Raw genomic sequence first — 13,887 nt, 5'->3', positions numbered from 1 at the left:
TTTTATGACGATGAATAATTCCATTTACCTATATTTTTACCAATAGAAATATATTATTATATTATGTGTTAATAGTACCTAATTCAGTAAATAGCCAACTACTCGTAGGCACACAAAAATATTGGCGAGTTTATGTGACTCACTGCACTTTTTTATACTCTGTTACCAGTCTCATTTGTGGTTACAATGTTTATATCCTCGCTGTCGCTCGGGACCGGCTAGTGTCTGAAAATTTTGAAGGAGCGACGGCGTAAGCCCGTAAGCGCGCTGTGTATATCAGTAGCCCTGTTACCAGATTTAAATTTGGTTACAGTACCTATAAAAAGTGTGCGTGCAGTTAACCATGGATGAGTGTCGCTGCGTAATCGATCAACTACTTGAAAAGTAATTCTCCTTGTATAATTTTGAAGAAAAAAATGAGATTATTGAAAATGAAAGACCTATTTTAAACAATTTAAAAAAGGAATCAAAAAAAGTAGTTCGATATTTTAAATTTAGTTGGTACAGTGAAAATTCTTGGTTATGTGGTTGCAACAAAAATAGACTGTATTGTTGGCCATGTCTTCTGGTTTCTACAGAAAAATGGGTGGACCAGGTTCACGATTTAAATAGTTTTAGAGTTTTAAAAAAGAGATATGAAATTTCTCCGTTACCTACATGTAAGATGTATACCCAATTTGATTCAGTTTGGCAAAACAAGAATCGAAAGTTCTCTTAACCAAGCTTTTAAAGCAAATATTGCTAAACATAATTCTTCTTCTTGTGATGCTTTCTCCTTTAGTGGAGGTTAGCGACTATACTGGCAAATCTGTCTCTGTCCAATGCGGCTCTAAACAAAGATGTTGAATCAAGGCCGGTCCAGTCTCTGATATTTCTAAGCCATGAAATCTGGCGCCTACCGGGATCTCGTTTTCCTTTAATCTTACCCTGGATGATCAGTTGCGCGAGGCGGTACTTTTCGTTTCTCATTATGTGTCCCAGGTAATGCTAAACATAATGAGTTTGTTAAAAAATAGATAGGTATATCCTTAGCACACTTATAATAGATACCGTATGTTTTTTGGCAAAACATGAAATAATGTTTCGTGGTCATTTTGAGGGCGACAACTCTGACAATCGAGGCAATTACAGGAAATTGTTAACATTAATAGCCAAAAAAGTTCAAAAATTTTACCAACATCTAGAAACATCAACTGTTTTAGAATAGAAATATGCTTTATTGCCATGAAAAATTTTACAATTTTATCGACAAAGCTTATAAATAGTAAAAAAAACAAAACAGTAACAATCCAATTTACTAAAATTACATAAATCGTCAATAAGTTTAATAAAATAAATAAATAAATCGAAGTTAAACAGAAATAATCAATTGCAAAAATTTAAATAAATTGCAAATCCATAGTCTAGCTAATAATTAATAAAAAAGGTTTAAAAGTTAAAAAGTTAAGCTGCTGCATATGACACCCAAATATAGATAAAAAAATAATAAAAATACTACTTGTGCAAAGGGTACTGTAATTTCTTAGTTATTGACTAAAATAATCTTCTACTGAATAATATGGTCTTTCAGACAGGTAGGCTTTTGTCAGTTTACGGAATTTGGGAAAAGATGGTGCAGATTTTAGTTGTAGGGGGAGATGGTTGTACATTTTTTTTGCGGAATATAATATCGATTTCTTTACTAACTCCGAGGACGGGGTCGGCAAATAGACGTCAAACGTAGAATTTCTCGAGAAGTAGTGATGATTAGGTCTTGGTGGAAAGACATGTAGATGTTTACGAATTAAGCAAACAGTTTCTAAAATATACAAAGATGGAAGGGTTAAAATTCCGTGATCTTTGAAGTAACTTCTGCAGTGTGTTGTTCTTCTGAGGCCAAACAGATGTCTTATAGCTCTTTTTTCAGAACCCCAAAAAGGAATGCCATAACGAAGATGTGACTCGAACAAAGAAAAATATGTTATTTTGGAAGATGCTAAATTGAGTTCATTCGAAACAGATCTTATAGCATAGCAGGCTGAAGAGAGTTTCTTCCGTAACAAATCGATATGGAGGGACCATTTAAGGTTGCTGTCTAAAAAAATGCCAAGAAATTTTACAGAATCAACGGTACTGATCTGGCTGTTATTAAGAAGTAAGGGTTGAAGAGCTCCTTTATAAGACAATGCTACTGTTTTATCTACGTTAAACGAGTATCTCGTTAAACAAGTGATACTGGTATCATCAGCAAAAAGAAAGATGTTTCCATCGATTTTTAAATTAGTGATGTCATTAATAAAGATAAGGAAAAGTAGAGGACCCAATACTGAACCTTGAGGTACCCCACATACAATGTTTTTGAGACTAGAGTCTTTATCATTTGCTCTAACCAGTTGTTTCCGATCTTCCAAGTAAGATTGGAACCAATCTAAAGAAATGCCTATAATTCCGTAGAAATTTAGTTTTTTTATCAAAATGTTGTGATTTACACAATCAAAAGCTTTGGCATAGTCACAAAAAACGGTGGCAGTGCAAAGATTATTGTTCAGTGCTTGATATACCTCATGTAGTACAGAAAACATGGCATCAGTGGTGCATTTATTATTTAAAAAGCCGAACTGATTTTGTGATAAAATGTTGTTTTCAACTAGAAAGGACATAAGTCGGGCTTTTATGAGTCTCTCAATAATTTTGGAGAGTACCGGTAGTAGTGCAATAGGTCTATAATTGCAGGTATTAGATATTTCACCACCCTTATGAAGAGGAATAATGATGGCTGTCTTCAGGCACTCTGGAAATTTACCTTTCTCAAAAGAATCATTAATTAGTGAGATGAGGACTTCTAACACATTTTCTGGAAGATTAGAAAAAATTTTGATCGATAGACCATCAGTACTACAGGAAGATTTGCTTTTGATACTATTAATTGTTTGGATTAGTTCAGATTTAACGACTGGTTTTATAAAGAATGAATTCGAGACCTTTCTTGAATTAGGGAGATATGAAATGGGATCTTGATTTTTACTCACATTAACAAAGTATTCATTTAGATTTTCAGGGTCTGGAAGGGAAAATGTTTGAGCAGTGTGGGTTTTATTTCGAAGATCGTTTATTATGGACCAAGTTTCTTTTGCAACACTTTTGGAGCTTCCCAGGCGGTTCTGGTAGTAGACTTTTTTAGCTGATTGTATAAGTTAAAGATAGGTTGCCCTGTACTTGATGATATATTCAGTGATAGAGACGTTGGTAGTAAATTATAGAGAAGAGAACGCATATTCTTGGAAGATATTCGGATGCCTTTAGTAGTCCAGGGTTTGTGATGTTTTGGCTTAATTGCAATTAAAGGAAATGCTTTATTGAAGATACAAATAAGCTTATCTAAGAATTCACTGAAATTATTATTCACGTCCATGGCAGGAAAGCGCCACTCAGAGGTTAAGCATAAATTTTGGAATTTACGAAAGTTCCGGGTGGAAAAAATCCTGCCTAAACGTCGGGTTTTCGAGGAGGGTTTGCTGGAGATATTAAACTTCGTATAAACTGCTTCATGATCAGATAGTCCAGCATTAATAATTGTAGAGTGGACATCAAGTGGTCAAGTGGTTTTTTCGAGAGTTTCAAGTGATATACAAAATGATATTATTGAAGCTACATATACATATATATATGTATATACATTTAGCCATATCTTCATTTTTTTTACTAATATTTTTTGCATCTGGTTTTGGTAACACTTTAGAAAAAGTCACGCGTCGCCACTGGAAACATGGATTCACCGGTACTCACCAGAGACCAAGTAACTGTTGATACAATAGACGTCACCCCGCGAACGTTCTCCGAAGAAGGCGAAGACTGTCCTATGGGCGGAAAGGTGACGGTCACTGTTTTCTGCGATTAACAAGGTGTGATCTATATCAACTTCCTGAAAAAAGGCAACACGGTCACAGGGGTTTACTGAGCTGCAGTATTGGCCCGATTCGACGCCAGATTGCAGAAAAATAGCCTCAAATGGGGAAGAAAAAAAATGCTCTTTTACCATGACAACCCACCGGCTCACACCTCCGCCGTCGCAATGGAAAAACTGGTCGAATTGGGTTACGAACTTCTGTCCCATCCACCTTATTCTCCAGATTTGGCCCTGTACGACTTATTTTTGTTTCCAAACTTAAGAAAGTCACTCGCCGGGCAGACATTTAAGTCGAATGAGGAATTCTTCCCCGTCATGGCTACTTTGTAGATCTCGAGAAAACGTATTTTTCAGACGTATTAAAGAAGTTGGAGCATCGCTGGGTCAAGTATATCGAACTGAAATGAGATTACGTTCAGAAATAAATCACCACTTTTCCAAAATTTTCGGACCGCACTAGTATAGTAATAATTTCTATTCAGTGGCGGTTTCTCCATAAGTGCACATGTGCACGTGATCCCCCAAAATTATTTTCACACAAACAATCATATGTAAATTTTTTTATTCTATAAATAACATTTTAATCTAACTATACATACAGTAATTGAAATCCGAAATAACAGATCCAAGGAGTTTATAAGTATCTAATAGGTAACATTCAAATATGTATTTTTATTCTATTTCAAAGGAGAAACTTCACGGATGCGAGGCCTTAGACAGAACCTCTCGTTCACCGCTCTTACGGTGGTTCCTATCCCAATGACTTTTCATAGGGCAAAATACAACTCACCACCCGCCCCGCTACCCGCTATAGCCCCCAAGTTTAGATCTTGTTTAGATGGCCACAAGTGCACAAATTGGTTGTGATCTTATGCTGTTTTTAACGTGCACGGCACACGTACATTTAAATTTTGCTTTCGTGAAGTTCGAATTTCGGAACAATATTAAGAATGGAGGGATTTTTGGATGTGAATGTTAGCGTGAAATATTTAAAATCAATTAAATTTTCTTCATTATATTTAGAAGAAAAATTAAAAATGTCTAAACCAAATTTGTTAATTAAAAATGTACCAAAGTGCAAAGGTCGGGATTATAAATGATTATAAATGATTATTTAAAATGAAGATTTGTGAAAAAACTTACAAATTGTGTAGGTGTGCTACTATCAATACCTACTTTCTACCGCTTTCCGTGTTTCCTACATATTTGGAGAAGAGGAAGCATAATGAATAAAATAGAAGATACAATTTTAACTATCCACTTTTTTTAAATTTTTTATTAAAAATAATTTACAAGATGATGTTTCTGAAATAATTTGAATACTTCAATTAGGCACTTGTTACGATGCGAGTGACAACTTCGCAGAAACAGAACGATGTCTCTCTGCATTGAAACGTATCAAAACTTTCCTTAGAATGGCTATGGGCCAGGATCGACTAACTGCACTCGCAATGTTTTTAATAAAAAAAATTATGATAAATGATGATAAAAGAAAAAGAAATTCCAAATTGGTTTGTGAATAATTTTATTTAAAAAAAAAACAGCGACTGACTTTCGTTACAAAACTTGCTTGTAACATTTAAACACTAAATTATAATTTTAAGTCAATAAAATACATTATTTATTATAATTTTTAATAAGGTCGTTTGATTTTTACAATTTGACGACGCTCAAAAAATTTTACCTACGGAAATAAGGCCTCAAGGTCTTTTTATATCATAATATTATGTGTGCACCCCCAATATTTTACACCAGGCGCCGCCACTGTTTCTATTCTTCGGCATTTCAGCATTTCCAAGTCATAGCATTATAATCTCTTATTTTCTTACTATACAATACCACCCAGATGCTTACGTATGGTGATTCAAAATCTTATCTGATTTATCTAATGGTTGCTCTTTCGACACATGTACCCGTTTGTTTTCTCTGTTTATTGTATTGCTATAAAATATTTTACGTCCGTTATCAAATTAATAATCATTTTAATTTCAGGAAAGTTCTTCATAAACGTGACAGAAGATAGAAATTGTGCCATCTACCTCAACGACACTCTTGACTACGAGACTCAAGAGAGCTATCATTTTGAAGTAGAAATAATGTCCCTAAAGGGCTTCATCAACAAAGAGTTCGCCATTGCCCAGATCACCGTAAATGTCATCGATGTTAACGACAACAAACCATTTTTCATCTATCCTTATCCAGAACTAGAAAAATTCTATGCTGCGATTCCGTATACGTCTCCGATAGGATCTACTGTGACGCAAATAAAGGCAGATGACAAGGATAGTGGAAAATTCGGCAAGATTAAGTACTCCCTGTCGGGAAATTCTAGTGATGAGCTGTTTAGTATCGACTCTTCTACTGGAATAGTACAAACTAAGAAGTCATTTGAGAATTTTGATGATTCTTCTTTACCTATCAGGTATAAAACCATTATTATCGATAAAATAGATACATACATACACAGAGAGAAAAAAATTCTTGACATAAAAAACTTTATTAATATTTAAGAAAGATCGACTTGGCATATTGCCTAAGAAATATATCTTTGTATGTAAGATATAATTTTCTAAAATATTTCAAATAAATTCTACTATAGCCAAAGAAATATATCTTAAACATAATTGAACCATCACTTTCTGGCAAACTTCAAACTCATTTATCAGAAAGAAATTACACTTGATGTTAATTAATTTTATTAGTCATAAGAATATATTTTCCTACACATTACAAAACTATTCTTTCTGAGCAATAATATTTCTTAGTAAGGAATATTATTATTTTACTATTAATAATTAATCTATTTAATGTTAAGAAATATATTTCGCAGAGATAAACGTATATTTATAGTTAAGTTAATATTTCTTGAAAATAAAGTGATATTAGGTACATACGGCGAAATAAATCATTGTGTTAAGGTAAAATCATTATTTATTAGTAAAACAAGATATAAAATGTTATTATTACATACAAATATTTTCTCCACTCTTAAAACCACTGGCTTCTACACAACAAAAAAAGGATGGAGAGGCAAATCCAACTTCCTCAAATTTTCCTTCTTTTGTTAATAGCACTTTGTATATCAGCAATTCACTAAAACAAAATCGTTATGTAGAAAGAGTAAACTTACTTTAATAAAAATTTTTTTATAAAGATATCTATAGATATTAATTTTGACAAATTTAGGAAATACAAAAAAAAACAAATACACGGCCCCACATAAGAACTATTAATACTAATAATAATTAATCAATCATATTTAGTTCAAACATGGCATTATTTAACCTACACATCTTTGTTTATTTTTTTCTTTTTCTTTTAGATATTAATTATTTATCTGTATAACATTAACTCACACAATAAACATTGTTTAGCTAAAACAAGAGGGAAAATACAACCAATGTAAAACATTGAAGGAGACATAATAATATGTAATTTTCTTATAATCTAAAAGAGACAGCATACCTAATCATTAAGAAATTTTATTACGGGAAAGTATTATTAGTTTACATCTAAGTCATTTAATACATATTAACTAATTCACGGTTTTCGGCAATAACATTTCTTAACCATAAACATATATTTCTTTTAGACTAACTGATTTCTTTATCTCAAATAAATTAACAGAAAACATCCTCAGCGTTTCAACCGCCATGTTTGATATAGCGTTGTATTGTATATTTTATAGAAGACGATACATTCAAGAAACCTATTATACTTAGTTGATACCTACATAAGTATACACATTTTTAAAAAGGTACTTACATGTATGAAGTTCTACCATTTCTGGAAGGCCCCGCAGTTGGTTAATAACTCCTTTCTTAATATTGTTCTGAAGCTATACATATATTATATCATTCTGTCCCAGCTTTAAATTGTGGCATATTTCCCAGTTAAAATAATAAGCTCCTTTATTTCAGAGTCGTCCATCATTATACCTAAAAAGCATATAAAGATACTATTATGTTTCTTTTTTAACCATTCGGATACGCAACAACATTATTATTACATCTGAAATTACTCAATTTATTTTTATTTAATGCCTATATATGTACGTACCTTCAAAATATCCGTTAATTTTTAAAGAATACTAATAAATCCAACATCCATCTATATGAACATAAACATATCACGCCATCTTGACAAACACTGACGACTAAATCATAAATAGTTAATCTGCGCAATTCTTTTGTGGAAGAAAATCTCTTTGCAAGTAAAATTTCGGCACATAGAGAAATAACAACAAGCCTTGTTGTTATTTCTCTATGTTTCGGCATTAATGACAAAGTTTTTATTTTATAACCACAGTTACTACAGAGGGTATTTCTGAAGAATTATTTCTTGTGGTTTAAAATATTTATTTGATTGCAAGAAAATTTCTTGTTCACAAATATAAATATGGATTAACTTAACACTATATTTCTTATACTGCAAATTATTTGTAGTTTTCAATTTAAGAAACAAAAACTTTAGGACAAGAAAATTAAATATAACCATGAATGCATTTCTTAGTATTGAAGAAATTATCTGTAAGAAATTATTGAGTTGTGTTTAAAAAACTCGTTTCTTTATATGTGAACCGGTGTGTTTAAGTTAATAGGATATGTTAACTTTTAAGAAATATTGCTCAAAGAAATCGGTGTTTTAGGAGAAAAGAAATTATTCTCTCGGTGTACATAGGTACATAACCGAAAACCAGCTCCGTGAAGTTAGCCCGAAAAAGTCGGGAAAAAAAATGCGATTGATGCCATTCGTTTGTCCATTGATTGTCCACGTTTGTCCACCATTTTATTTCGTTAGTCCACCCATCCATTCTTTTTTATAAACAAACATTTTTTTTCGGGCTAACTTCACAAATCCACAAATTTTCGAAAATTTAAAAAAACTTTTGCTATATTGTTTGTCCAGCGTTTGTCCATGTTTGTCCACCACATAATTTTTTTTGTCCACCCTCTGAAACAACCCCCTGTTAATTGTAATTATTTTTTTATTTCTTAATTCGGGCTAACTTCACGTTCTCTTAAATGGGCATTTAAACCTTAATTCGGGTGCAGAATCACAACTAAGCGTTTGTCCACCCCTTTGCAGCATTTGTCCAACCCCTTAAAGTGCGAAACAACCCCCCTGTTAATTGTAATTATTTTTTTATTTCTTAATTCGGGCTAATTTCACGTCCGTTTAAACGTGTATTTTAAAGTTAAATCGGGTGAAGAATCACAACTACCCGTTTGTCCACCCCTTCGCAGCGTTTGTCCAGCCCCTTAAAGTGCGAAACAACCCCCTCGTTAATTGTAATTATTTTTTTAATTCTTAATTCGGGCTAACTTCAAGTTCTCTTATATAGGTATTTAAACGTTAATTCGGGTGCAGAATCACAAATACCCGTTTGTCCACTCCTTCGCAGCGTTTGTCCAACCCTTAAAGTGCGAAACAACCCCCTCGTCAATTGTAATTATTTTTTTATTTCTTTATTCGGGCTAACTTCACGTTCTCTTAAATGGGCATTTAAACGTTAATTCGGGTGCAGAATCACAACTAAGCGTTTGTCGACCCCTTTGCAGCGTTTGTCCAACCCCTTAAAGTGCGAAGCAACCCCCCTGTTAATTGTAATTATTTTTTTATTTCTTAATTCAGGCTAACTTTACGTCCGTTTAAACGTGTATTTTAAAGTTAATTCGGGTGAAGAATCACAACTACCCGTTTGTCCACCCCTTCGCAGCGTTTGTCCAGCCCCTTAAAGTGCGAAACAACCCCCCTGTTAATTGTAATTATTTTTTTATTTCTTAATTCGGGCTAGTTTCACGTTCCCTTAAATGGGCATTTAAACGTTAATTCGGGTGCAGAATCAAAACTACCCGTTTGTCCACACCTTCGCAGCGTTTGTCCAACCCCTTAAAGTGCGAAACAACCCCCTCGTTAATTGTAATTATTTTTTTATTTCTTTATTCGGGCTAACTTCACGTTCTCTTAAATGGGCATTTAAACGTTAATTCGTGTGCAGAATCACAACTACCCGTTTGTCCACCCCTTCGCAGCAAAAAAAATGTGATCGATGCCATTCGATTGTCCATTGATTGTCCATGTTTGTCCACCATGTTATTTCGTTAGTCCACCCATCAATTTTTTTTTATTAACAAAAATTTTTTTTCGGGCTAGCTTCACAAATTCACAAATTTTCTATAATTTAAAAAAACTCTTGCTATATTGTTGGTCCATCGTTTGTCCATGTTTGTCCACCACATAATTTTTTTTGTCCACTCTCTGAAACAACCCCCTGTTAATTGTAATTATTTTTTTATTTCTTAATTCGGGCTAACTTCACGTTCTCTTAAATGGGGATTTAAACGTTAATTCGGGTGCAGAATCACAACTAAGCGTTTGTCCACCCCTTTGCAGCGTTTGTCCAACCCCTTAAAGTGCGAAACAACCCCCTCGTTAATTGTAATTATTTTTTTGTTTCTTTATTCGGGCTAGCTTCACGTTCCCTTAAATGGGCATTTAAACGTTAATTCGGATGCCGAATCACAACTACCCGTTTGTCCACCCCTTCGCAGCGTTTGTCCAACCCATTAAAGTGCGAAACAACCCCCCTGTTAATTGTAATTATTTTTTTATTTCTTAATTCGGGCTAGCTTCACGTTCTCTTAAATGGGCATTTAAACGTTAATTCGGGTGCAGAATCACAACTACCCGTTTGTCCACCCCTTCGCAGCGTTTGTCCAACCCCTTAAAGTGCGAAACAACCCCCCTGTAAATTGTAATTATTTTTTTATTTCTTAATTTGTGCTAGCTTTTAAATGCCCATTTAAGGGAACGTGAAGCTAGCCCGAAATAAGAAATAAAAAAATAATTGCAATTAACAGTGGGGTTGTTTCGCACTTTAAGGGGTTGGACAAACGCTGCGAAGGGGTGGACAAACGGGTAGTTGTGATTCTGTACCCGAATTAACGTTTAAATGCCCATTTAAGAGAACGTGAAGTTAGCCCGAATAAAGAAATAAAAAAATAATTACAATTAACGAGGGGGTTGTTTCGCACTTTAAGGGGTTGGACAAACGCTGCGAAGGTATGAACAAACGGGTAGTTGTGATTCTGCACCCGAATTAACGTTTAAATGCACATTTAAGGGAACGTGAAGCTAGCCCGAATTAAGAAATAAAAAAATAATTACAATTAACAGGGGGGTTGTTTTGCACTTTAAGGGGTTGGACTAACGCTGCGAAGGGGTGGACAAACGGGTAGTTGTGATTCTGCACCCGAATTAACGTTTAAATGCCCATTTAAGAGAACGTGAAGTTAGCCCGAAATAAGAAATAAAAAAGTAATTGCAATTAACAGTGGGGTTGTTTCGCACTTTAAGGGGTTGGACAAACGCTGCGAAGGGGTGGACAAACGGGTAGTTGTGATTCTGTACCCGAATTAACGTTTAAATGTCCATTTAAGAGAACGTGAAGTTAGCCCGAATAAAGAAATAAAAAAATAATTACAATTAACGAGGGGGAGGTTTCGCACTTTAAGGGGTTGGACAAACGCTGCGAAGGTGTGGACAAACGGGTAGTTGTGATTCTGCACCCGAATTAACGTTTAATTGCCCATTTAAGGGAACGTGAAGCTAGCCCGAATTAAGAAATAAAAAAATAATTACAATTAACAGGGGGGTTGTTTTGCACTTTAAGGGGTTGGACTAACGCTGCGAAGGTGTGGACAAACGGGTAGTTGTAATTCTGCACCCAAATTAACGTTTAAATACCCATTTAAGAGAACGTGAAGTTAGCCCGAATAAAGAAATAAAAACATAATTACAATTAACGAGGGGGTTGTTTCGCACTTTAAGGGGTTGGACAAAGGCTGCGAAGGGGTGGACAAACGGGTAGGTGTGATTCTGCACCCGAAAAAACTTTAAAATACGCGTTTAAACGGACGTGAAGTTAGCCCGAATTAAGAAATAAAAAATAATTACAATTAACAGAGGGGTTGTTTCGCACTTTAAGGGGTTGGACAAACGCTGCGAAGGGGTGGACAAACGAGTAGTTGTGATTCTGCACCCGAATTAACGCTGAAATGCCCATTTAAGGGAACCTGAAGCTAGCCCGAATTAAGAAATAAAAAAATAATTACAATTAACAGGGGGGTTGTTTCGCACTTTAAGGGGTTGGACAAACGCTGCGAAGGGGTGGACAAAAGGGTAGTTGTGATTCTGCACCCGAATTAACGTTTAAATGCACATTTAAGGGAACGTGAAGCTAGCCCGAATTAAGAAATAAAAAAATAATTACAATTAACAGGGGGGTTGTTTTGCACTTTAAGGGGTTGGACTAACGCTGCGAAGGGGTGGACAAACGGGTAGTTGTGATTCTGCACCCGAATTAACGTTTAAATGCCCATTTAAGAGAACGTGAAGTTAGCCCGAAATAAGAAATAAAAAAATAATTGCAATGAACAGTGGGGTTGTTTCGCACTTTAAGGGGTTGGACAAACGCTGCGAAGGGGTGGACAAACGGGTAGTTGTGATTCTGTACCCGAATTAACGTTTAAATGTCCATTTAAGAGAACAGTGAAGTTAGCCCGAATAAAGAAATAATTACAATTAACGAGGGGGTTGTTTCGCACTTTAAGGGGTTGGACAAACGCTGCGAAGGTGTGGACAAACGGGTAGTTGTGATTCTGCACCCGAATTAACGTTTAATTGCCCATTTAAGAGAACGTGAAGTTAGCCCGAATAAAGAAATAAAAACATAATTACAATTAACGAGGGGGTTGTTTCGCACTTTAAGGGGTTGGACAAAGGCTGCGAAGGGGTGGACAAACGGGTAGGTGTGATTCTGCACCCGAAAAAACTTTAAAATACGCGTTTAAACGGACGTGAAGTTAGCCCGAATTAAGAAATAAAAAATAATTACAATTAACAGAGGGGTTGTTTCGCACTTTAAGGGGTTGGACAAACGCTGCGAAGGGGTGGACAAACGAGTAGTTGTGATTCTGCACCCGAATTAACGCTGAAATGCCCATTTAAGGGAACCTGAAGCTAGCCCGAATTAAGAAATAAAAAAATAATTACAATTAACAGGGGGGTTGTTTCGCACTTTAAGGGGTTGGACAAACGCTGCGAAGGGGTGGACAAAAGGGTAGTTGTGATTCTGCACCCGAATTAACGTTTAAATGCCCATTTAAGAGAACGTGAAATTAGCCCGAATAAAGAAATAAAAAAATAATTACAATTGACGAGGGGGTTGTTTCGCACTTTAAGGGGTTGGACAAACGCTGCGAAGGAGTGGACAAACGGGTAGTTGTGATTCTGCACCCGAATTAACGTTTAAATACCTATTTAAGAGAACTTGAAGTTAGCCCGAATTAAGAATTAAAAAAATAATTACAATTAACGAGGGGGTTGTTTCGCACTTTAAGGGGCAGGACAAACGCTGCGAAGGGGTGGACAAACGGGTAGTTGTGATTCTTCACCCGATTTAACTTTAAAATACACGTTTAAACGGACGTGAAGTTAGCCCGAATTAAGAAATAAAAAAATAATTACAATTAACAGGGGGGTTGTTTCGCACTTTAAGGGGTTGGACAAATGCTGCAAAGGGGTGGACAAACGCTTAGTTGTGATTCTGCACCCGAATTAACGTTTAAATGCCCATATAAGAGAACGTGAAGTTAGCCCGAATTAAGAAATAAAAAAATAATTACAATTAACAGGGGGTTGTTTCAGAGGGTGGACAAAAAAAATTATGCGGTGGACAAACATGGACAAACGATGGACAAACAATATAGCAAGAGTTTTTTTAAATTTTCGAAAATTTGTGGATTTGTGAAGTTAGCCCGAAAAAAAATTTTTGTTTATAAAAAAGAATTGATGGGTGGACTAACGAAATAAAATGGTGGACAAACGTGGACAATCAATGGACAAACGAATGGCATCAATCGCATTTTTTTTCCCGACTTTTTCGGGCTAAGTTCACGGACCTCCGAAAACCTCTTATACCCGTAGGTGTCGAGGTG

The 13,887-nt window shown here is 35.1% G+C and overlaps 1 protein-coding gene across 1 annotated transcript in view; it reads left to right on the top strand.

The window, feature by feature from the left end:
- Positions 1–13,887, top strand: part of LOC114332608 (cadherin-99C) — a 431,877-nt gene that overhangs the window by 342,264 nt on the left and 75,726 nt on the right. The window contains exon 20 of the mRNA XM_050657985.1: positions 5,879–6,308. Within this exon, the coding sequence (XP_050513942.1) occupies positions 5,879–6,308 (430 nt within the window). The remainder of the gene's footprint in view (positions 1–5,878; positions 6,309–13,887) is intronic.

The sequence above is a fragment of the Diabrotica virgifera genome, chromosome 8, assembly GCF_917563875.1.
Source record: "Diabrotica virgifera virgifera chromosome 8, PGI_DIABVI_V3a".
NCBI lineage: Eukaryota > Metazoa > Arthropoda > Insecta > Coleoptera > Chrysomelidae > Diabrotica > Diabrotica virgifera.
The sequence above is the reverse complement of the archived record's forward strand: the minus strand, read 5'-3'. Positions and strand labels throughout refer to the sequence as shown.